At 36.0% G+C, this 26,275-nt stretch overlaps 2 protein-coding genes across 3 annotated transcripts; one reads left to right on the plus strand and one right to left on the minus strand.

Annotated features, from left to right (window-relative positions):
* Nucleotides 1-184: 184 nt before the first annotated feature.
* CLDND1 (claudin domain containing 1) lies at nucleotides 185-18,883 on the minus strand. 2 transcript variants are annotated; one of them, XM_007435868.4, is made up of 6 exons: nucleotides 18,782-18,883; nucleotides 13,984-14,282; nucleotides 7,538-7,585; nucleotides 4,733-4,837; nucleotides 3,754-3,891; nucleotides 185-3,645 (listed from the first exon to the last, which is right to left on the minus strand). In XM_007435868.4, the coding sequence occupies exons 2-6, from the start codon at nucleotides 14,267-14,269 to the stop codon at nucleotides 3,428-3,430; spliced, it is 795 nt and encodes a 264-aa protein (XP_007435930.1). In that variant the 5' UTR covers nucleotides 14,270-14,282; nucleotides 18,782-18,883; the 3' UTR covers nucleotides 185-3,427. The 2 variants fall into 2 exon arrangements, with proteins under 2 accessions (XP_007435930.1, XP_007435931.1); XM_007435869.4 differs by lacking the exon at nucleotides 7,538-7,585 and having other exon boundaries at nucleotides 188-3,645.
* Nucleotides 18,884-23,037: 4,154 nt separating this feature from the next.
* On the plus strand, nucleotides 23,038-24,655 carry GPR15 (G protein-coupled receptor 15). Its single transcript, XM_007435872.3, has one exon. The coding sequence runs from the start codon at nucleotides 23,128-23,130 to the stop codon at nucleotides 24,160-24,162; it is 1,035 nt and encodes a 344-aa protein (XP_007435934.1). The 5' UTR covers nucleotides 23,038-23,127; the 3' UTR covers nucleotides 24,163-24,655.
* The last annotated feature ends 1,620 nt before the right edge of the window (nucleotides 24,656-26,275 follow it).

The raw sequence follows: 26,275 nt of genomic DNA on the forward strand, positions 1-26,275 counted from the left end.
AAACTTACTAAATAGAAAAAACTCCATTCAACACAATGGATGTACAGTATTTCTGAATAAACTTCCATAAGACTACACCATTACTCAAGATAATGGATTGGGTCTATTAAAAATGCACCACTTCTGCTACTGAAAACTAATTTCTAATACCATAAAGTCAACCACAAACACACCCTTCTCATTAGTTTACTGAGCAACCCACCCAACAGAGCTTTAATAGCAATGTTTCAGTTTTATTTCAAGGCATCTCCACCCTTTCCACCCTTCTAAAATTAAAAGCATTGCCCTCTGTCTCAACATTGTACAAATATATGCTGTACTCAGAGTTCCAGTTAATCCTCCTAATTCATTTAAAGTAAATATTTTTGCCAATTTACCTCTCTCAGAACTCCTTCATATATTATGGAATTCTTACATGAGCAGCCCTTCTTTGTAGGAATTAGCATGGAATCTTTTAGATTACAAAAGCATATGCTGTTTTTTATTTATTCTGTTTCAAGGAAAACATTATTACAAGTTAGGAATTCAAGTTTGGTTACAAGCTACTGATGTATACGCAGTTACTACAAGGGTGGGCAGAAGATGGTAGCTCTCTGGATAATTTAAAGTAGTCCAACAAGGATTCCATGTGGTTTCTTGGCAAAAAGAAAACCACGATGTCAGTCCAAGGTTAGGGACAGATCATCATGGAGAAAAATCTATGTGGTCGCTAAGAGTCGATACTGGCTTTATGGCACATAATCAACAAACAAGGAATAGCTTAACAAGGGGATTTAAATGATCCTGCAACAAAATCTAAATGATCTTTTTAACAAAAACTTGAAAGAATTGTAAAATAAATCAGTTCTGGCCAAGAATGTCTGGGGGGAGGGTGTGTGAAAAAGTCATGATGATAGCCACAACTATGCAACTGAACCCCCACTTTGACTTTTTTGACACCCTCCCAATTCTCTCCCTTAGAATAAAATCCTGGACTTAGAATACTTTAACATTTGAGGTGCCCACAAAAGATAAGTTAAATAAATTTTTAAAAAGGCACTCAAAATTTCCTGAAACTGAAAGATATCACGCTGTGCTAACTACTTTTAGTCAGCTTCAAATATAGGAAGTCCCCAGGTTAAGAATGCTAAGTTTAAGGATGACCCATAGTTAAGCACAGATCCTACTACAGCAAAATTCGAGTTAAAGACACAATGGTTTGAGTTAATTACACAATACTACTTATAAACTATTATACAATAATACCGTTCTGGCTTACATACGAATTTGATTTAAGGACAGACCTTGGGAATGGAACTCATTCTTAAACTGGGGACTACCTGTATAAGCAACAGTTTTAGTTATACATTTCTAGGCATAAATACACTCCAGTACTAAAAAAAACCTTAAACTTGCAAAAAGCAGAAAAAAGAAATATATTACACAGAAATCTTTGAGGGTTGAATGATAAGTAATGCCTCCAATGTTATAAACTGCCAACAGATGGTAGTACTAACACATTATAAGTTCTGACATGTTCTTTAGCATCTGTTCTTTCATTTCAATTGGCAGGAAGTTGCTGTGAGAAAAGGCTGTTTATGGTTTGGGACATGCAAACCTGAAATGAGTACTCTTCAGCATGCTTTAAGCAACACAACATGATTGAATTTTTGATTGCTGAAGGAACCCTTCCAATCAAAGTACTGTACAGCCTTATTTTCTATGGTTTTGAGGGAAAATATATGATAAAAATGCTCAGCTTGCATAGAAAATATATATTTAACATCCAAGGACTTTCAATACTTATAATATTCTGAGCTGCTTTCTTTTTCTAAACAAACTGCCCATTCCTGTTCTGCCTACACTCATTATATTCAAATGAACGTAAACCTGTTCTAGAACACAGCAAAGCAATATTTTTCCAACACATACACTCATACTTATTAGCTGTGTGCCTCAGGCTAGAGGAGTATAAGGTAGGCAAATTATTAATCTCAACTACTTTGGAGTAAGGGAGGATAAACTTCTGACAATTAAAAACACAGTAGGTTTCAACTAATAAAAATAAGAGGCCAATGCAATACTCTTCACTATAATTCAGTTTAAACTCAATTTTTTTAATCGATAATCTTGCTTTTTCTCTAAAGAGCTAAATGGGGCTGCCACTCATTTACTATGAGAGTCAGACACTTGTTTGCAAGGTAAATCAAATCTTCCCAGAGTGCAAACTGTAACAGCATTCTCTCTTTGCTGTCAGAGTACTTACAAAGCCAACTGCTGTAAGATGTCTGTGAAAATGTATTTGAAACGTATGAGTAACATTTTCAAATTCTTTCATGAGAAGGAATAATTGTATCTCTCCCTTTTCCTCCCACATTGTATTTTTTAAGTCTGACTGCACACGCATACACACATATGCTTTCCGTATTAAAAAAAAAAAGGATACTTTAACTGGGAGCTGCAAGGCTGAACATAGTTTTTGCAAGATACAACCTACATGTATCAATTTGTAAAAATTATGATACAAATATTGACAATGTCAAGTTGGAAGCATTGGGTAAGTTTCTTATCAATGTGTATCTTTTCTTTTTAATCTAGGTTTTATAGTTTGAATTCTTCATTTTTCCCCTATACATGTTATATGATTTGAAAAGGAAAAGGATGGATGTCAAGATTTTAATTAGTGCATTATAATGAACTGTTTTATCACATGCATTTTCTTCTATCATCAGTCACATACAAGTCCAGTAAAATTAATGAGCCTTAGCTCAGATTTATTTTCTTCCAACAAAATTGTTCGTCTAGGTGACGTGAATAATACTTCTACAAAATGTAGCATTGCATAAATAAAGTATTTAAAAAGATTTATATACAGTTATATTTGTCAAATTAGAAAGTAAAACTCATAATGGATGTTTCTATTAGAAGAGAGAAAAAAACCACAGACAATCTTGACAATCATTTCACAAGATTTAAAAATTCCACAGTTGTCAACCATTTTACAACCATCTGGACAGAATAGATGGGAAAAGGCATAATGATAGGTGTGAAGAGGGGAACAAAACTATTATCACAATCTTCAGAGGAGGCTTCATAGCTACCGTTGTGAAAAATCTTGTCTTGGCTTATCTGATACACATATTGTCCATATTAGTTTAATCAAGACCTTTAACCTCCTAAAGTATCCTCTTAGTTTGCTTTACAGATCAGGTTTAGATGTGAAAAAATAAGTATGTTGGATGTATTTTAAAAATGTGCTGAAATCCTATAGATCTCTGGCAAGAAAAAGCAATTTCTCGTAATCCAGCCTCCAGGTCTCTTAATGTTAAGCCCTCCAAGCCATTTCATTACAAGTGATTAGAAGCATGCATTCTGCAAAACAGATAAATGACTAATAAAAACAGCAAGGAGGTTAAAGAAAGAGACTTGGGGAAAGATGAGGATCTTATTATGCCACACGGTATGCTTTCAGAAGTGTGAATTCTTTCCTGTTTGTGCGCGCAGCCCAGATGAAAAGGGCAGCGGCCATAAACTGCAGAGGTGCTGAGACACAAGCCAGACAGAAGGACCAGCCAAACTGGCCTTGCACAGGAGGAGGAGGTAGTTTCTTATGGAGCAGCTCAATTCCAGCTACATAGCAGCCAACTGAACCCAGTGTGCACAAACCTGGTGAAAAATCAGCAAACAACAGTCAGACCACAGCAACGAACACTTGCCTTATATTATTAAGACATTCATGCTTCAACACGGACGATGTTCCCCAAGAGGACTCACCAGCTAGGAAGTGGAGAACTCCAGTGGCAATGGCAGGATAGAGACTGTGGCAAGCACAAGCACAGACCCCAATAAGTGCCCCAAAACACATGAGTCCTAAACTGACAAAAGGCAGGAGAAACTGAAAGCGCCAGAGATCTAAAGGAAATGGACAAATGAACATTGTTAGGTTATGTCACTGTCTATAGTATAATACAGCAATATCAGAGAATTTTTGGCTTTCCAAGCCCCCCTTCCTGCCCATTCAGTCTCATGTGAAGGCTACGTTCCTGCCCTAAATCCTGAGCCCTCGTAGCACTCACACCGAGTTATCTGAAGCAGCAATATCCATGGTTTAGGCCCACGTTCACCCATCTCTTTGGGAAAGGACAGGGAAGCTAAGCCAGCAAGCTATTGTTGCAAGGTGCCCTTTCTGCCCACTCTTATCAGAATTGCTGGGAAAGGCTACAAGCTAACCTGCACCTTGAATCCAATCCAGTTCCTCACTTTCGCAATAGAAGGTGTCTCGGTATAGAACTGCTTCTACAACGTGTCATTTCTTGCCAGAGTTTCAAAACTGTAGCCTTTTTCTCCACTAAAATACTAAGTAAAATGGCATTATTTTTCGAAAATCTTAACCACTAACTACAAAACTACAACGTATGCAACGTCAGCCACAACTTCTTCAGATACCATTCAAAAGAATCCCAATTAAATATATATTTTTTCTGAAATGTAAAAAAAATGCCTAGATTTTATAGAAAAAGATATTAAAACCTTAGAGATTTTACCATTTTCGTATAAGACTAAAATTGCAAAAGTGAGATTGCTAAATGTTTATGAGATTTGGTCATTTTCCTATATTTCACCCATTTTAGAAAATATCAAACTATGTAATTCTACATATATTCCCTTGCAGAAGCCTGCTTGCCATTTACCTTTGTGAGAGACAAACATTTAAGCTATTTGTTTCCCATAAATGGAACCAAAAAATACTCACAGGTTCGGTTCAGGTCAATGCCACTATTATGATTCCCAGGATCTTTGTATTTTTCCATGAATTGATCCGAAAGAGAAAAGCTGACACATTTTGTGACCATCTCACCTTTCAGAATGAAATAAATATTTTTTATTAGTCTCTAATTTTTGCTTGTCTTTCTTCACACATATATATTAATAAATAGATAAGGACCTTTGTTCCTACTTTAAATGATCTTGGGTCATCATAAAGATGAACAGATTTGTTTGACAGCTTTTATGGTGGGGATGGGCAATATTTTTCTGTTGAGACCTACAATCCTTCAGGAGTAATATGTTTGAGGCAGATACCAGTTGGTGAGCAATGATGAAGACAATTTGTTGGGCTAGAGACCTCTTCTATATTTTTCAGATCCATTCTTTGTGGCATTTGATTTTTATTCTCTTTCTGGCATCCTTTTGTTTTCCCCCACCCAAGAGACTGCCAGGGCAGATGAATCTTACAAAGGATCTGAACTGATCATTTGAAAGAAGTTTTTGAAATCACATCAGAAGCCACCTGAAAGGAGTTTTAAGGTCTTATATGGCCCTAGAGTTGCAGATGTATTTAACTCCTGCTTTAAGGTGTTGCAAGATTTTTTATTATGCTAATCAGGTAAACAAGAAAACTCTTCTGAAATTTTAAGATACAAGTGTTTACACAAACCCAATGATTAAAAAAAATAAAGTTCTAAATTCATTCAGTTCAATTAAGTGATTTAAATCTGAACATTCCTTTTGAACTCCCTAAGCCAGAAAGGATTCCTGGAACTAATCAGTGATTTAAATGTAATTTAGCTTTAGATGTCATGGTTTTAAAAAGACTTACTAGAAATAAGGGCAGACTTATCTGATGGCTTTCAAAACGTTATGTCTTTGTTTGATTAGTCTTAGTGCCATGCAGAATTAGTTTTTCTGAAAGTACAGATAACTTTTCTTTTAAACTCAAGGATTCTCATTTGGCATTCCAAGATTTTGTTGACACTTACAACGTATTTCTATGTATAACTATTTGGAAACTGGATTTAAATAACAAAAAAAAAAATTTTTTTTAAACATACCTTTTTTTTAAAAAAAATGGATTTTAGAATCTTAAAATACTTTTGAAAAAATGAATCTAGTTCCAATGTATCACAATGAATCATCTCAACTTCTCTATTATATTCTATGAACATGTTTGTTAATAACAGTATATGGTGGTGAGAGACCTAATCAGCTGTGCAGGAGGTACAAATGTGCATAACAGTCAAACCCTCACCTTTCTTGTTTTAAAAGTTGCAAAGAGAAAGAAATCAGTTAAAGAACAGTAGACAGGTAAAGCAGATATGGGCAAGGAGGAACTCTCTGAATATAAAATGAAGGAGAAATGAAACAAGAATCAGTTGAATATACCCCTACTGCCTCAAAGAATACATTTCTTATGTTGAATATATCTACCATGAAGGATTAAAAGAGGGAATCTATCATGGCAATGGTAAATAAAGGAGATCCTACCTTGGAATATTTGTGAGTAAAACAAGCCATGAATATGAAGGAAAAATATTTCAACAAAGAAATTCAAGACTTGATTGTCTGAACAAAATAGCATCATGAGAATTTCTTTTCCTTTGAAGATACACGTCTGAACATACAGGATCTTCAAATTAATTAACAGTCATATGATTTAACTTTTTCATCTCCACAACTGTTTGTCTAAACTGGTCTCAGCTTTTGGTTGGCTTCCCAACTTACTATCATTTTAATGCACTTCAAATAAAAGAGGCATTTATTTCTTTTACAAGTTTGTTTCTATCAGTGCACACAGTTAGTAATACTAAATGAACAGCATGAAGTTAATTAAATACATTGATCTGTTTAGTTTGGAGGATTTATTCCCACAAAACAAGATTTTGATTCTGTCCACCTGCACCATGGTTAATGTCCTACCATTAGCTGATAACAGAGTTCTAGTCACATCGTGTATGTGAAAAAAACTGCAAAAAGAAGTAAAAAAAGTGTTAACGTTTAGAGAACAGGCAAAGATATGTTTAGAATAAGAACCAGTATAGTAAAGCAAGAGGCAACTTTAAAAGCTGTTCTGTTTAAGCCACGAATTCTTCTTCTGTAGAATTAAGAACATTAATTTGACTGACATGATTGTTATTCTGAAGAGGCTGCAACTCAACAATAGAAAAGGGATCTCAGGATAATTTTAAAAAGTATAGAAAAACATCAGAAAAGTATGCCAATAATCTAGCACTAATGGTTGGAGCAAAATCCAAATGATCAGCTTGTGTGTTAAGAAAAGAATGGATTATCTTCCTTTCTTAGCTAAATTACACATCAGAATTGCACATACTATTTGAATACTGAGATGTAGCAGCAGTAAAACTGAAAACAATTTCAAATTCAAATGGACAGCTTTATCACAGATAATGCAGCAAATGTACAGAAGATAAGAATAAAGAAAGCTTCAAACTAATAACATATGGCTACAATGCTTATTTGATGCATTTAGAAAAAGATTTCAGTGTCCAGAAATAAAGACTAATTTAGTGAAACTCCAAATATTCCTGTCATAATAATAAGAAAGCAGGAAGAACCAACTTAATTCTCTTGTTAAGACGCCAGATGGAACTGAATGGATTATTTTGAGCACTGTATCAAGAACTGGCCTCATATGAAAACATGAAGAAATAGAACTGTCAAAGATAAAGTTTCTCACCACTGGACTAAAAAGAAATGATGAATTTATGTGGACTATCCTAAAGTCTGCTTCCATAGACTTGAACAAAGTACTGAAAAATACCTGTTTTACTTCTGGTGGTGTTGAGGTTTGGAAGGAATTGATTGAAACCTTGAAAAGAGAAATGTAATTACAGAGTTAAATTATGGGCATTAAAAACAAACAAACAAACAAGCACTATCTCCAGATCATTTTCTTGCCAATATTTTCAATTCTTCGTACCAGGATCAATCCTTAATTCCTGAGAAGAGAAGTTGACTATGATATGGGTACTCTGCAATCATCTTCTGTAACAACACACTTATAATGAATTTCAGGATTAAAGGTGACCTTTATCAGGTTTTAAAGTAAGCTATAGCAGTGAGCTGGTAGGAGACATTTAATCATTTGGCTTCAAAGACTAATGGAGTAATAATCCAGTTTAATAACAGTAGCTAGTTCCATAGATGCAAAGAGAATTTTTAATTCACTGATAACTGAGAAAGTAAGAAAGCTTGTCTTTCTTCTCCAGACTATGAACAAGAAGACATAGATGAAGATTAGGTTACTTACTGGCTGCACCAATGAATTAAGTTTCTCATAATGATTTAACAAAGACAAATTTTATATTAAAAATCCTTTGCATATTTAACAAAAATAACTAATCCCCCTCCCCCAAAAAAGCATGAGGAAAATTTACCTCAATAAAAAGTGTACTGTACAATCTGAAAGCCTGTTTGGAGATGCTGATTATTCTAGCACATCACAGTAAGGTATCTTCAAGACCCCATGATTAATTAAACAGAAGTTGGTTTACCTCCTAATGATATTATCAGTATCAACCATCTGTTTTGACAGGAAATAAAATAATCAAGCCATGATTCAGTGAGAGCCTGCTTGGTGTAGTAGTTAAGGAGCTGGACTGGCACCAGGGAGACCCAGGTTCAAGTCCACCTTCTGCCATGGAAGCTCATGGGGTGTCTTTGGGTAATTCCACCTTTCACAACTCAACCTATTTCACAGGATAGTTGTTGTGGGGGAAAAAATAGGAAGTGCTACGTACATTATCATCAGCTCCTGAACAAAAGGTAGGATATAAAACAAACAAAAAAATCAATTTACAAGGAAGCCCTCACATCTATCAGAAAATTCCCTAATTGTCCTGAGATAATCTCACTTCTGAAATCCCCATGCTGCACAATTTTAAGCATATTCAGAAGGAAGAGCCTTCTTAATAAGTTAGGTATTGAAGAAGACATAAGGTTACTATATAACAATGCTTATACTGTACAGAATACCCCTTCCCTTACATTCCTGCTTGCTATGCAGAAGTGACTTATTCCTCAGGTTAAATGTCAATATCACCTCTATTGTGAAAGATGCAGGAAGCATTGTAGGCATCTTGTTGAAAGGCTCACTTGTATTAAAAAAAATTCATAAATGCAAAATTTATACTCATCACATTATTCCCTAATGTAAGTATTCCCATTATACAAAGTGCAGAAAAGGAGTGAAAAATATTAAGCCACAAAAATTAAGGCAAGAAAAAATATAGCTAACATAGTTTAAACCAATACTATTCACTATACCTCTTCAAACATTTCTATTGTGAAAACCAATCCTGCTTTCACAAGGTCAATTCATTCATAAATTGCTTTTTGTTCTTTAAACTGGACTTGCTCTTTTTGAGGATGTCATCAATTCCATCCAACCACATTTTCAGTCTTCCTCTTCCTCTCAACCCATTCACTCTTCTTATATATTTTTTGTGATTCAATCCTCATTCATTTTGTCTATATGATCAAGCCATTTCAATATACTTCTTTCATACTTCACTCAGTTTCGCATTCACTCCATATTTATTCCCATTCATTCTTCATTCTACTTCTTGTTTCACCCCACACTCTTAAGCACTCCACTCCCAATGAATTCAACTTTTTATATTTCTTCTGACACACCGCTTTCACTTCCATATAACAAAGTAGGAAGAAGCACATTCTTACGCAAAGCCATGTTTCCTTCTTTTGACACTTCTTTCATGATACTTCTTCATGAAAGATCACATACTATTCAAGGCCTTTCTAATAGCATTTGCCATCATAAAGTTTCCCTTCCTGGCTCCTTCCTGAGTTGGATTTCATAGTTTGGAAGCTCCAGCAGAATCCAGCTAATTAGCTGACTCTGGATAGACAAAGGAGCAATATAGTTCTCTGAACTGGTCTGAATCCCCACCTTCAGGAGAACTGTGGCTTCAGGAAGACAAGGAGTATGTTGAATTAACCCAGTGAAAAAGCACTGGTGAGCAATCATTGATAGGGATCCCCTATATTCATTCCTACCTTCCATTAATTTCTGGAGGCTCTAATAACAGTTCTTGAGATCCAAAACTGTTACATGGAAAGGTACACCAGTCTGCCTTCCTTCCCTTCTCCCTAATCTATTATTTATCTTTAAATACAGCCTGGCTTGTAAACGCCCCTTTTTTATCCTCTCTTCCCCTGATCTGTCACATCTAGTCTAGCTTTTCAATCACCATTTGCCTTTTCCAGCCTGATAAGCATCACCAACCATTTTTCAGAGGTCCTCAGAAAGCTCCTTTGTTTGAGCCATGACACACTTCCACATACCTCTGTTGTGAAAATCAGACTTTGATAGTGAATACCCAGAATTCTGTATCTTAAATAAGGCATGACCTCCCACACTCACACCTGATTATCATCCCATTGATTGAAACACCTGACTCTAATTTCCCCTTCAAATGAACTGAATATCCTAGAGGTTCACATACTTTTGCCACACACAAATATGTAGCTTTGGATAATTTTCCTCAATAAATCAATAAACATGTATAATTTTTTGACTCATCAGTTTAATTTGGTTCTCTTTATCTGGTGTTAGTACTTGTGTGGAGAACAGGTCACATTTTAGGTCATATTTATGCAGAAATATTGAAAATTCAAAAGGGTTCATAAACTTTTAAGCACCACTGTATCTGATTAGTTGTCATGTATTTCCTTGGAACAAATCCAGTCTGAACAGGGTGAATTATGTTGACTAAAAGACTGTAAATAGCCTGCAGCATTTTCAATAAAGAGATAGTCCTGTAAAACCAAATGGATTGGGTCATTCTCCTCTTTATAAAGCAAATATAAGAGATCCTCCTGCCATGAAGAAGAAAGTACTTGACACTGTTATTAATTATCTGAGTTAACAATTTCATCAAATTCTCTTTGACAGTCTTACAGTATATTGCAGAAAACCATTGGATTCTAGGGATTTATTCAACTTTGACAGTCTTGCTTCTTTTATTTCATCTTCTGTAATTGGTTTGTTAAATACTTTCTGCTGATATCTACATTTTGCAATCTGTGTTGTCTCCAAATACTCTATTATCTTCACCAAACGATTTTTCTATTTCTCTCTCTAATTCATCTCCCCAAATTTCCTGGTATCCCTTGGAACCCTCTGAATCGTTTTTATACAATTCTGTTTCTGCTGTTGCAATTTGGCCTTCATCTTCTGTCTCTGTAATTTGAATTCTTTGTTCAAAGATAATGCTTGATGTTCTGCATCCTTGCCCTTAATGTTTATCCTGCTGTTCCAGATTGGATTTACAGCAGGTTTAATATAAGCCTTAAATGAATCCAATTTAACTTTCAAATCTTGTTTTTGTTGAATCAGCTTAATTATATTCTCTTCTGAATTTTAAAATTTCAAGTCAGGTTTTTATTCTAACTTATGCAGTTCACTTTGGAATAAACCTCTGATTTCCATTAGAGTATTATTATGAAAAGGACAAGACAAGGTTGTCCCTTTTCTTGTTTTATTGGCATCAGAACAATTGGCAAGGAAGATACAACAAGACAGTAAAATTTCAAGAATAAAAGTAATGCAAAAAGATCATAAATTAGAATTATATGCTGATGATATACTCAGAGTCGCTAATCCAAAAGATTCCTTAAAATCAACAATGGAACATATACAACAGTATAGTTTGGTATAAGGATACCAGACTAATAAGAATAAGACATCGATGTTTACACGGAATCTTAGGAGGAATATTGCCTTTGAAACAAACAATAGGGTTTAATATCAATGTTAAACCAAACAGGAATTTATTTATCAGAAAGAATTAAAACTTGTTCAAAATAATTACTGACAGATCTGGAAAAATGTAATGGCTGGTATTTTAAGTTGGGAAAAGCTAAATTTATCTTGGCTAGGAAGAATATTGGTAGTAAAAAAGAATATCCAACCAAGGATCAGTTTTTCTGTTCCAAATGATCCCAATAAGAATTGAAGAAAAAACACTGATTGAATGACAAAGACAAATAATTTTATTTGGTCAAATAAAAGACTGAGGATCAATTCTACAAGATGTATAAGAACATGAACATTTCATGACTGCATAAATTTTTAAGCTAAACTATCAAGCTAGCTGTTTGATCAGGAACACAGATTGGATTATATCATCAAAGGGAATGAAGGGGGCTCTGAGAAGGCCTGCATAAATATTCCTGGTGTGATAACAAATAGGAATGTTCAGTGCAAAACATAGCATTTAATTGTAAATAGCTTATTAAAAGTACGGAATGAATATAAAAGAAGAATAAGTCCAGGTTTATTACCTCTTGCTTCAATATTAAATATTTATCTTCATGCTAAAAATTATCCAATTTTTAATCTCTCCAATTATCAAGGGAGAGATAATTCATATAGACTGCAAAATTTAATCTTTAATAAAACAAAGATGAAATCATCTGAGACTTCTTGGAATAGTCAAAAATGCCTCACTAGTTTCAACACCTCCAAATATATAGTATAGTTCAAATGGAGCTACAAAAACAAAGTGGCATACTTAAAAATTTGATCAAATTTGAAATGTTTATATCACAAAACTAAGAACATCTGTTAGGGCTTATATATAAGTGCTATTAATATGATTCAGAATTGAACAAATCAAAGACTTGCATTATTAAATGGGTGAAGAATTTAAACAGGACAACTGATTTGCAAATATGAGATTATCAGTGTTCCCAAATACCAAATTTACTATGAATATTACATTCAGAGATACCCGGTAGATTTTTTGGGTTATATTATTCCAATGTCGAATGTCAAAATGGCTAATGCATATTCAAAAAATTGCTAGAAATGTAATAATCAGGTTAGATCATTATTCTGTATCTGATGGCAATATCACAAAACTCAGCAATTCTGGAAGATAACTCATTACAAGATGAAACAGATTTAAATAATACCTTTTGGTTTTTGCAAGGTGTTTTTCTGTTAAGTATCACCAAGACTTATAAATAACTAAATAAATAAATATGAATCAAACTTGTATGCTGCCCATCTCACCATACAAAGTATATAGTTTTATATATGATAACAGTTTTTCAGGTATTTTTCAATTAGGAAGTTCAATGTAAGACTTTCAATTGCAGAATTTCCTTTGCAGAAGCCTATCTGTTCAGGCCCGATTACATCATTTGTATGCATCCAATCTAGTAGACGGCGTTCAAGATGTTTAGCGTAAAGCTTGCCTAAAATAGATAAAAGGCTGACTGGACGAAAATTACTGGGCTGGTCAAACCCATCTTTCTTGTAAATTGGAATTATTATCAAATTGAGCCAAGTGTTCGGAATTTTGCCATAATGATCAATGAGCGTAAATAAGGAAGCCAACGGCTGGGCCCACCAGTCAACATGTTTTTTAAGTAGTTCAGCTGGGAGCCCGTCCAGGCCAGACATAAGAGTTGATAGGATACTTTATACCTCCCCCTGGATTGCAGTCAATTCCTTCCTTAGAGGACAGGTGGATAGCTGATACCTGATCAAAAATAACTTCATATCTAAAAAAATAAGTCTGATACTAATATTAATTTCAGAAACCATTTACAAACTTTAATTTTGCACATTTTGACTTCTGCCACACCTGAAGTTTGATATTTAACAATTTTTTTTAAAGGTTTTAAAATTCTAGATTATGACTGGCCATAAAGATACTGCTTCAGGTTAATTAGAAACTTTTGCTAATTCTTAGTAATTTGACTAAGAATTCTTATCTTGCTGTTTTTGTGCATTTGATTTTAATATTAGTTTTTAAAGTGCTAAACTGAACCGATTTTCTTTGTTCTAATTCACTGTTTCTGGTAAAAATAACGGTGGAGGATTTTTCCTTTTTCTTTTAATTTCTGGAAAATTATTTATGTAATTTTAATATTTTGTAAATCCTGAATTTATTCCTCTTTTCTTTTTCTTCCTTTGTTTTTTTCTGACTTACAATGAAAGTACTTGCCAATTGCATGTATTAAAAACTCTCTTCCCTAAAAACTGTACATGAGATGAAATGTTGAGCAGGAAATGTGATTAATGTTAAAACAGTTGTAATTCCCCATACTGTACCTATTTTTTTTTTCTCAAAGTAAAGATGCGCTTAGAAGAAGTAAAGAAATACCTTAATGGAAGAAAGATACACTATAGTATAGAGAAAGATACATTACAGAGTCTCTTTAGTGCAAGCTTACCTGGTGAATTGTACCAATGAGAGTTTTCAGACATTGTGATACACCTCCGCCACAGCCCAATGGTGCCATTCCATCGAAAGAGAGCTTCTGTGTAAGAGTTTTCATCTGCATTTTCACCAAAAAGTTCATCCCAAGTGGCTTTACTTTCACTGTTATTTTCAGGAGGTGATGGGTTACGATACTCAAACCAAAAATCTGTGCCAATTGAGGCTGCCAAGTAGATGGTGGAGATAAGGCTGAGCACGCAGGCAATTACCAGAGCAGTAGCAAAACGATTATCCATCATGGTATCTCAGCTACTGTTAACAAAAGGGAAAAAAATCCATACATATATGCAACAACAACAACTGAACTTTAATGCATGACTGCTAGCAAGATATTCAGATCTTTTCAGTTATCCCTGTTAGAAGATCTCCAAGGTAACTTCCAAATCTTACATTCCATGATGTTGTAATACTCCAAAAAGACAGTTACTCAGGCATCAAAAAGAGCACTACAGCAGAAGAGACAGCAAGGTACAGCATGTAGTATTCTAGTAAAGCAATGCTAATATCCCCCTCTATGCACAGTCATTTCTATGATTTGGCAAGCTCTGCTCAGCAAGAATTTTGCATCATCATCATCATCATATTGCAAAGCATGCCCTACACACACTGGGCAGAGGGGAATATATCTGCCCAAAAAACACAAAAAAGGGGAGAGCCAGGGCAAAAAAACCTAGTTTAACAATAACTGAAATTGAAATTCAAATATTGAATAATAATTGAAGAAAGGGTAAGATAAGACTGGATAGAGATGAGGAGAAAGATGACTGAACAAGGAAAAGAAAAGGGAAAGAAGGCTGTTCAGAGTTTAAATTATAATTCAACAGGAAAGCAGCAATAGTTGTGATGTCTGCTCTTCTCACCAACCTCAAGTCATTATCTGGGGGGATAGTTCAACTACCTACTGAATAAATACAATGCTAATACATGATCAAGAAAAGCCTCCAAGTGGTTAGCTAAGTAACAATAATGGAAATGTAAATTTAATTTGAGAGTAAACTCATCTCTACCAGACTGGCAATGTCCAGTAGGTATAGCAGAAAAGCCTGAAGGGCCCCAAGCTGGTCTATTCAGGTCTGGGGGGTGGGTCAGAGTAGTCTCTCAAATACCTTGATAAATCAGAGCTAACTCACATATTAATTAGGAGCCAAAAACTGTACAGAGGGTAATATTTAGATATGCAGTGAAACTAGAATGCTTCATTGCATTGCAAAAGCATTTGCAGGTGTACCTAAATAAATAAATAAATATTCTTGAGACATCAAGATACCCAAAGTTGAAACACATACCCTTGGCTGCATTTCAATTTACTCTCAAGTTGTTTGAACTGAGTGTGTTTAACACCTGTAGTTTAAGTTTAGAAAATGCCCCACCAAATCATTTAACACAAATTTAACCTATTCAGTATGATGCCTTCTGCTGTGATTGAGTTCTCAAGAGAAAAAGGGGCTAAAACCATCACCAGGTATTTAGCAAGGCATGAAGAAATATATTCCCATGTCAGTGCCAAATCCAATCTAATCCAGTCTAGTCAGTCCACTCTTGGTACACATATATTCATTGTGCTCCTTCCTTTTTGGCTAAGCAGCATTATGCAGAGCACAGAAAAGAAGTAAGAAATGGTACACCAAAGAAGTTAGGCATGAGATAAGAGAAAAGGAAATATAGCCTAAATTAATTTATGCCAACACAATACCTTTCTATCTTTGCAAACCATCCTTGCTTTCATCACATCCATATATCAAGAACTGCTTCATATGTTGCTTTTTTTCCCCTTAAGCTTCTCAGCTATCCATTTTTTAAGGTATCAACTCCATCCAGCCACAACTTTCTCAGCCTTTCCCTTCCCACTGACACATTTACTATTCTTTCATATATTTGTTTTGCAATTCAATCCTGAGTCATTCTCTCTATATGACCAAACAACCTCAACATATTTATTTCATAGTAGTAACTCACCTTTACATCCAATATAGATCCATTCAACACCCTTTCATTCTTGACCCTCTCTCTTCTCATTTTACTACATACACTTAGCACCCTATATCCACTTTATTCTTAGTTTTAGGTTTCTCCTGACCTACTCAAGTCTTCCATATAAAAAAACAAAAACAAAAGCACATTCTTAAACTGCTATTTTTACTTATTTCAACATTCATTCATTCTTCACAACAGACCATGTACTACACAATAATTTCTACCAGCATTTGTACATCTTAAAATTTCTCCATCCATTTTCTTATCATTAGAAAACATTCTATCAAGAAACACAAAGGCATATATTTGCTCTACTTTTTTGCACTGTGTGTGTGTGTATGTGTATGTATGTATGTATGTATGTATATGTGTGTGTATGTGTGTATATATGTGTGTGTGTATGTGTGTGTATATATATATATATATATATATATATATAAATAATTTGCAATTCTTCATTCCATTTCCCCTGTCAAACACAACTCTTGATATTTTATGTAGTTGTTTTCAAATGTATACTCTTTGTTGCATCACATTATCTATCATTCACTGCAAATACTTCGGGTTTTCAGCCAACAACATGACATTATCTATGTAAAAAGTATATGCCCATTCATGACTCCAACCAATACAACTCTAACATGAGCACAACCAAATTCATTTATACATAAACAAACAGCCAAAAGGACATCTTACACCCTACCTTACTCTATGTTTAATACTGAGCTATTTGTTAAGCATTCCATTTATTCTCATGCATGTTTTACTTCCATAGTAGTAAAGGAAGTACCATGTATTGTTTTTATTACATTCAGCAATTGATATTCAACTCTGTATTTAAACAAACTATTCCACAAAGCAAACTTAATTCACCTTATCACATTTTTTCTAAATCAACAAACATATACAGTCATACATTTTCTTTCTCACATTTGCACATTTTTCAGTAAGCTGCTAAAGAGCAAAAACCTGTGCACATTCCCTCCATTTCCCAAATTTTGCTCAGTGCCCCTAAAGTGAGAATTTTGCCAAATACCCTTTCAGGCACTCTTAATAAAAAGAAAACTGGGCAGGGTTAGTTTATGTTAGAGAGCAATTACAGCATTCTTCCAATCATCAAGCACAGATGCAGTCTTGACACACACATTAAGCAAGTCTCATGGCCACTCTATAAGTAAACCACTTCCATATTTTAACATTTCTCCAGTTACACCATCAACTATAGCTTTACCATTTTTCAACATTCTAACATCAGTTTTTACTTCCTTTTCAAAACCTTTTCCAGCATTCCTTGATTTCAATTCCATCCCAAATCATTTCATTTCCTTCATTTTTAATTGCATTCACTTTAGCCTTTTTAACTCAACCCCCAAATTTGTAAGCTTTGCATTTTCTCTCCCTCTTAAATCTTAACTACATTCTTTGCAGACATATTTTTATCTATCTGTACATTATACAGCATCTTTCTTTTCTCATTTCTGCAGCAATCATTCTCCTCTGCATTTTTTCATCCATAGCCTTTCTCTTCATCCTTCTTTTATACTTCATTTTGGCATGAATCAACACATACTCTGTTCCAGGAAATTCTACATTACTTTCCTTTATATCCACTTTCCATCGACTCAGTTGGAAGATTAATCTACTTGTTATATATAGAACTCATACTTTCTTTTCCTACAGACATTCTACTTTTACTTTTGCTCATTTCACTTCCTTTTCTTTCATGTCCATTCTTCTATCATTAGTCTCCCTTTGTCTCCTTCCTCAATCTCTCATCACAATCAAATCAAACTTGCTTTTATATTTATATTCATTCCTTGCCACATTGTGTGTGTTTACTCATGCACACTCTTACTAAATATATAATCAGTAAATATATAATTTAAATATACAAGGGGAATAGTTTAAAATACTTTTTCTTTCAAAACATCAATACAAAAGAACCAGGTCCTTCTTTTCTCTCTTGTAATGTGAAAGGTTAAAAAAAAATCAGGCTATTGGTTTCATCCACAGAAGAATTTTATTAGGATGGCCCATTTGTTATTGGAAGGCATTTGCACTGTAGGAACAACACTTTGATCATATCACCAACTTAGGGCAGGGACTTTTAAAGGGAAGGAATGCAAAGTCCATTCACTTCTTTTTGTTGTTTTCCTTAAGCTTACTATCTGTGGGAAATCACCACCTTAGCAAGAAAAACAAATTCTCACACCCATCCTTTTCTGTGGTATTTTTATCCAAGCCTTTTTTCTTAGGAGGAGGAAAGATAATGACAACCAGAATGCACCTTTTTATTGCTCCCATTTAATGTTCGGTTTTGTGCTTCCTCCACGCAATCCCATTCCCACATCTCTGAAGGTAATGAAGTGAGAGTGCTCAGCAAATATGTGCAGGATGGCACTGTAAAAAGATCACTGAATAGGAAATTTTAAGACACTTACTCAAGGGAGTCTTTAAGATTTTTAGGGGATTAGGGGAAACTAATTGAGAGATTGAGATGGCTGGAGAGAAACCCGCAGGATCCATCCGGCTTCCATAAAGATTTGTGACAACTCTGTAGGCAGTACATGGTCCCGGTTTTCCCCCTCTCTAGCGATAGGGACTCCTATTAAAATACAGGGTTGCAGCACCCCCAGGGTCCTGCTTTAGCAAACACATCCCCTGTAACAGACCCAACCATCCTCTTCTACATCGTCCCCCGACTGTCTCATTCACAAATTCTCTCCCTGGAGTACCGGGGAAACCACCAGGGCTCGGTAGGGCCCAATTCTACTTACCTCCCATCGTTTTCCCGACTCCACGGCGTCGTTTCCACCACCCACCCCCAAGAGCAACTCAGCCGGGAGAGCGGGAAGCGGCCTCGTCGCAGACGCTTATCCGCCCCTGTGCCGCTAAGCTTTCTGGGAAATGTAGTTCGAATCTTGCCGGCTGCCACGTTCCGAAGCGAAGGTGACACGCTTACTTACGTTCACTCCAGACGAAGCATGACACTGGCTTTATTTATGAATGCGTGCATGCATTCCGGGCAGTAGAGACTCGCTGCCAGGATTGTTAGATTCAAACGAAAGGGAAGCGACTTGCGGAACGCAGTCAAGCTTCTCCTGGGGAGACGTGGGCATTGTTCAGTGTAAAATTTACTGTAAACCCTTAGATTTACAAATGTTGTAGCAGTTTTCTGTGCACATAATGCCTTTCAGTTATTGTCCACGTATCCATTTGGAACTGTCGGAGCCTGCACACATATTCATTCACAGGGCGGTTTCTTTCTGAACTGACGTGCTAACTACCCATCCTTCAGTTAGCAGAAAACTACACGGGCAAGTACGGCTGTCCGCAGCAAGCTAAGATGTAGGTAAACCCAAAGACACAAGCGCAGGGACATTATGATGCAAATCTTACTCTTACAGACCTGCTTCCTGACATCTGATACAAATATGTAACTTCTTGTTTTTGCATCATGATGTCATGACACTTGCTTCCTCTCCCCCTAACAAAGATACCTGTGCTGGCAGGAAATTAACTATTCCCATACTGATCCCTATCTCCCTCTTCCCATTCACTGCCAGTCACTTGACTTCTCTCCCAAGTAATGAGTAACAGAGCCTTGATTTTAAACATTGCAGGCTCTCCTGGGATGATTTCAGATCAAGAGGGAAAATCCTACCTGCACAACTATGGCACAAATCCTGGCAACATCTTTTTATTGCTATATCCCCATGATGTTGCCTTCATTGTATTATCAGCTCTGAGAGTTTGCCATTGTGCTTTTAAACCTCTCTTTTTTCTTTTTAAGAACTACTATCATACTCTTTGAAAGATTTGCAATTTAATTTGGGAAAACATCATTCACATCTCCTTGGTTAGATAAGTGATAGTAAATGGCAGCACCAATGTTGTTTTCATTCATATCTCCAATTATTTTAACCCAGTTGAATAACTTGGATTTCTGAGCAGGTATGTATGGTTCTTTTTGATACACACTGCAACCACTCCTCTCTTACTGTTGTTTCTCCTTCTTTGGACAATTTGTATTCTTCAATTTATCTATTCTGATAATGGAAGTCATACCAGCAAGTCTCTTCTTTACCTTCCACTACTAGTAATTCAAACTCATTTATTTTTCATACTGTGAGCATTAGTTTATAGACAATGGAGACCATAAACTTTATGATCAAAATTGTTCCTAATTTTTTAATTGTGTATTTTAACAGACCTCACTACAGCAATACTCCCACCTCCTTTTACACTCCATAGGTCTATTTGAAGTCCTTGGTTGAACATTTTCATCTCAACCGCCACAACATTCATTGTAATGTCTTACTGATAAATCTTGCTGTGATCAAACATGTTTTTACTAGTTCTTAAATTCTCCTGCAAGTTATGGGAAGGCTGATTCTGGGTGAATGTTAGGAAAACCTTCCCAACACTAGGTTCAACAGTGGAACCCATTACACAGACAGGTGATGCTATTATTTGGATCCCTAAATGTAACAAGGAGTTGGATTGAATGACATACATAGCCCTTCCCAGCTTAATGATTCTATACAATAATCAAAATTTATCTAATAGGATGGGTAACATGAAGATGGAGTTCATCTGGATTTTAAAATTAAAGTTAAATATATTTTACATGAGTACGGATAATTCTAAAGAAAAATTTTGTGTATATAGACCTATGAGAAACAGTATAAAGACTAATTTAAATGGTACTAATAAAATTACTCAATGGGAGTTAAGAAAATGGAGCTAGGATTGTGCCATATGGCTCATTTCTGTTACTCACTGTTGATTATTTTTGCAATTCTTAGCAGCTCAGTAAGATAGAATAAAAAGTGTAGTGTTATATATATCAATCTACAAGCATTTAGCTTTGTGTGGCAAATATGTGGAGTTTCTACTCCTGGCAAATTCACATTCACCATGTCTTATATGAGAAGAATAACCAAAGTAATGGAAATATTGGTGCAATGGATGTTTCTTTTGCATTGTTATGCTTATTTTTTTTTCTAAGAATATGCTGGAATTCCTAAGTAGACTCAATAAAGCACTAGGGTTGGGGTAAGCAAAACAAACAGGTCCTGAGACAAAATGTTGCAGCATAGAATGTCCACATTCAGATTTCCAAATACTCGATTCTATCCTACCATTCACTTTTCTTTTGGCCAGTCCCACTGACTTTGGAAATAAATTACGTAAAAGGGGTCAGGACTGTGTCTGTCCATCAATCAGTGCAAGAACTCTCCAAACATGAAACAAAATGGAACCAAATGTTATGTGGGAGAAGATGGCAAAAATGATTGAGTTCAAAAGTGAGTGGACCAGAGGGGGAAAAAATCCCCAATTCCCCAGTGGGAGAGGCAGTGGCTTAGAATGCTGTTGACTGTTCCATTCTAAGCCCTCTCCCTCCAGTCATACAACCTAGAGTGGAGAATATGAAGCTGTGACGGTGCGCACACAAATGCAACAGAAGGGAAGCACCTGTGTCTGCTTATGCGCACAGTTACAGAGAGGGTGGTTTGTGGAGTGGTCCTCTCTGAGCAAACAACCAAGCTCAGAGAGCACCAAGGACTCCACAGTTCAACCCTGAGCTACATACTGTATACTCTCTTCTATTATAAGATTTCCCTGAATTTGCTACTATGTATCAGGAGTATTGTTTTCACTGTATAAGTAGCAGAATTTTCTGCTGAAGATCAGACTGATAAAATTCTTACGCAAATGTTTATCCGTTGTTGACACACATATTTTTGCTATAGAAAGAATAAGCAGGGCTGGGGCTTTCCATGAAACAAGTACCTTACCCTTAGCACTTAATCACTAAATGAAAGTTTTAAAACCCAGCAATCCTAAGCATGCTTACTTGAAAGAAAAATCAGTTGAAGTTACTTTAATGAAAACATTGGAGGGTTAAATACAAAAACAGCAATGATAAAATAACAAACAACAGTGAAACAGGGGCTTCTAAGAAGGAAACTAAAACATTAAAACACAACCCAGGGTGGGGCTGTTGCTTATATTAGATCTCCTCTCAAACCTTTAAACCTTTAAAATCCAGGTTTAATGGCTCTTCTAAAAAACATCAGGGTAGGGGCTAGTTTGATATGGGGTGGTAAGCTGTTTTAAGAATGGGGGCTGCCACAGAGAAGGCTTGACTTCTTGCGCCCCATAGATGACAATCCCTAAAGGAAGGGACTTGAAGTGTAGAAGAATGACCCTGTTTTCCTTTCTACCACTTGGCTAATTGGCTACCATGGAGCTGCATTGGCTGATGAATAGATCCCCCACTTGAAAACCTCATAAACTCGATCTACCCACTGGCTAACACAGAGTTGTGTTAGCTTATGTTGGTCTCAAAATTGTATCAGTCTGAAGCAAACGTGAGGTGCTTTCTTAGAAATGAGATGATGAAAGCCAGTCACCATAGCTGCTTTTATTCATTTGCCCATATCTTGATTCTCTGCTTGGGGGTCGGGGCATATTTTTAGGACCTATGTTCATTCATATGCTGAGACTTACTTAAACCAGCTCTGGAGAGATTTTATGAAAACAAAGTGAATAATAGTAATTTATATCATAATAGCAAACAAACAAACAAATAAAATGATAGTTTCAGCTAGAAAATCTGTGTTAAACTAAAGTACTTTGGAATCATGGCAAAAAGAACAAGTTTGTGCAAATCAGGTCAGACAGCAAAAAAAAAAGTGCTACTGATTAAACATTGTGTGATTAAACATTCTGTGGGAATTTACTGTAGAATTGAAATTAATATTAAAGGCAGACTGAAATGTGAAGATATAAACCTTTTTGTTTTTGCCAGAAATGTGAATATCTTGGTCAGCAAAGCTTATGGAAGTGAAAAAAAACATTGAGTAAGTTAACGTTACTTAAAAAACAGGTCCCCTGAGAAGTTAACCATGTTTTTGCTTCTACTAAACAACCACAAACCACACATCTTTAAAACAAAAAAACATAAATAAGAGTCCTCCCATTCTGTGTTCCCCACTGATAGCTGCTCAGTCATTACTATCTGGAAGAAATTGAAGGGAAGAACAAAACTGTTATTGCACCAAGAGTAAAGAATTTAGATACTCTTTCACCAACTGGCTGATAAATCATTTCTGAAATGGAGGAAACAACTCCCAGCTATGATTACTTCTATTCTCTTAGTCCAGATGCTCCTGAAGAAAATTGTCAAGTTCTAAAGCTGCCCTATATGGAAACTTTTGTGAGTGTTCTTTATATTGCTATTTTTCTTGTGGGGACTGCTAGCAATGGTCTTCTGATAGGAGTATTAATCTTCAAACAACGTGTCTGGAGGCTAACCGATACCTTCATTGTCAACTTGGCAATTTCTGATTTTAGTTTTCTTATCACATTGCCTTTCTGGGTGGACAAGGAGCTAGCCTCGGGACTTTGGAGATCTGGCTCTGTTCTGTGCAAAGGCAGTTCCTACATCATCTCAGTCAACATGTACTGCAGCATCTTTCTTCTGACTTGGATGAGTGGTGACCGGTACCTGACCATCATGTACCCATCAGTGGCCAGAAAAATCAGAACAAAGCTTTATCCTATCTTTGTTTGCATCAGTGTTTGGATACTGTCCTGCTTGTTAGGGCTGCCTACTCTACAGTCCAGAGAGCTGAGAAGATACAACAACAATACATATTGTGTGGACAAGGAAACCATATCCAGCAACTGGATTGGATCACTGCTGCTGCTAATTTTGGCTTTCTTTATTCCACTGTTCAGCATTTTAATATTGAATTATTTCATAATTAAAAAACTCTATGTCCATTATCAGAAATTTGGGAAACATGACAAAAAACTGAGAAAATCCATCAAAATTGTTTTCACAATAACAGTTGTTTTTCTTTTCTCATGGATCCCTTTCAACATTTTTAAGATCTTGGCTTTGATATCTAGTACCCAGGAACTGAAGCAACCTTTCTGCCTTCACTATAAAATTGCCTATCTGGGCATGGAACTGGGTGGTCTACTTGCATTTACCAACAGCTGCACAAATCCTTTCATTTATTACTTCTTTGATGATTGCATTCGTAGGGCCACGATGCAAAGTATTATTCCATGCAGGAAGACCAATAGACCTGGAAGCAGTTTTGCAAGCTTGGACACTTGTCTTAGGTTTTCAGAGAGTTAATTTCTCCCTGAAAAGGTTGATCTCAGGAAGATAAAGAAGTCAGTATCATCCTGCAGGGAGTCACCATTTTGAAATACCCATAAAAAGGGTAAGGTAGAAATGTGAGGAAATGAAAATAAATAATTAGGAAGAAATTATGACTGAGTTGATTATTATATATTACTTTGAATTACATGAAAGGCAAGATATGTACCTTTAATTGGATAGTTAATGAAAAGGTTAAGTGGAATATATTCATAAGAATCATATCTTCCTGAATGTTATTAGGTAATTACACCAAACAGTGTTCAAAACCAATATGAGCTAAAATAACAGAAATTATTAGAGCCATATCTTGGGAATTATAGAATATTTCATGCTACTTAACAGCCAGACTTACTTAAACCTAGCTCATTCCTTTTAAGGGAGGCCTGCAAAAAGATCTTATAAATGCTTATCTACATAATTAGTTTGGAATGCAAAGTTTAAAAATTATGCCTCTTTTTTAGTTAAATTTTAAACTATTCAAGCTTTTTTTTCTATGTACACCTCTCTTATATTGTGTAAAAACTATTTCACTTTAAATGATGGTGTTGTAATTCTTCTAGAAATATTTGTTTTCTGATTTTCTGAATAAATATATGCATAACGAATCTTAACTAGGGCTCTTTCTCACAGCTACATTTATGCGCATTTCTTAGATCCTTAAGTTAGCAGAAAATTATGCAGGCATAAATTATGCTGCACTCATGGCTTAACCTCATTCTGCCTGAGTGAGGGAGCTGGCAAGTAATGCTATCCTTACAGTTTAATGTGGGACAGATTAGGGAAAGTGATTGAGAATTCCTAGGCTTTGTTTCCCCTCTCATTAATATAACCTTGTCACTGGGAAAAACAGGCACCAATCACGTTCCTTAATGTCTAGAGTGGGTGGGGAGTCTATGCAGGTGTCTGACATGGAAGACTTAGCTACTTTTCAAATGGCTTGAGTGACAGCTTGCTAGACCCATGTTCAAAAGTATGTGACAGATCATAGGTGCAGCAAAGGTATAAAAAGCATCAAGGCTAATTCTTCCCACTTTACCCAGCACCCTCTGTTATGCCTGTCAGTTGAGTTATTTCTGATTTAATTCAGAACTCATTTGCACTGTCAGGAATGGGTATATGTATTTGGACATGTAATTGAACATCTCTTCTTCACAATTTGCTGCAAGTGGTGGTTCTGGCAACAAGTGCCTTGGAGTCCAGCTTTCACCTCAAGCTGGTGGCACCCAGAAGTAGCTCATGGAGTAGGCAAAATGGCATAGGCATAGGCAAAATGCCCCCCAACTATTAAAAACAGTAAGAAGTAAGGCCACGTGAAATTATTTTTTGGGTGCATTCATTTGGAAGAGAACCAGCAACACAAGATTGGTAGAATACTGCTCTTTAAAGCAGAAAAATTGACCCTCTACATTTTTGAAACATAATGCAGGTAGTTCTCATTTAGCAACTGACTCACAGTTACAACAGTGATTAAAAAGTAACTTTGTGACCAGTGCCCTCATTTATGACCTTTGCAACATCTCACATGTTTGCCATTACACTCAGTCCCTGTTGTCCTGTGCCTGATCTATCCCCCCCCCATTGCCTAAACAAGCCATCTCTTCCTGAGCTGCTTTTCTCCAGCATGTCCCTAAAAAGTGCTAACTGCAAGTTAACAAGCTCAAGTCTGTGACTTTAATTGGTTGATTAGAACTGGCTTGCTCTGCTGCCTGAAATTGACAAAGCCCTAATCAGTTTCACACTAAAGGCTCTCACATCCTCTCCAATGAAGGTAAATATAAACATTAATTCCCTTCTTGCTAATTATACAGTGGGTGTGGGGGGGGGGTGAGCGTTCCAAAGGGTGGGGAAGTGGGGGAAGAGGGATATAAGATTTGTCCTTTTACCTGACTTCCTCATGAGTCGAGTTCCAGAAACTGTCCCACCCTTTGGGTTCACTGGGCTGTTTGGGGTTGTAGCCTCCTGATGCCGTAAAGCAAAGGAAAGCTGAAGTAGAATCGTAAGCACAGTTGCAGTCGCATGATTTTCCACTTAGCAACTGCATCACTTAGTGACTGAGTTGCCGGTCCCAATTGCAGTTGCTAAACAA

This window comes from Python bivittatus, unplaced genomic scaffold (genome assembly GCF_059951505.1).
Source record: "Python bivittatus isolate LINGU-HERP-01145 unplaced genomic scaffold, Pbiv_v1 ctg000340_np1212, whole genome shotgun sequence".
In the NCBI taxonomy this organism is placed as follows: Eukaryota; Metazoa; Chordata; class Lepidosauria; order Squamata; family Pythonidae; genus Python; species Python bivittatus.

Coding starts and splice junctions, on each gene's coding strand:
- GPR15 (XM_007435872.3), top strand. CDS start 23,128: ATGGAGGAAACAACTCCCAGCTATGATTACTTCTATTCTCTTAGTCCA.
- CLDND1 (XM_007435868.4), bottom strand. CDS start 14,269: ATGATGGATAATCGTTTTGCTACTGCTCTGGTAATTGCCTGCGTGCTC. Junction 4,838..7,537: donor CACCACCAGAAGTAAAACAG/GTATTTTTCAGT, acceptor TCATTCTGAAAG/GTGAGATGGTCACAAAATGT. Junction 3,646..3,753: donor AGTTCTCCACTTCCTAGCTG/GTGAGTCCTCTT, acceptor ATTTTTCACCAG/GTTTGTGCACACTGGGTTCA.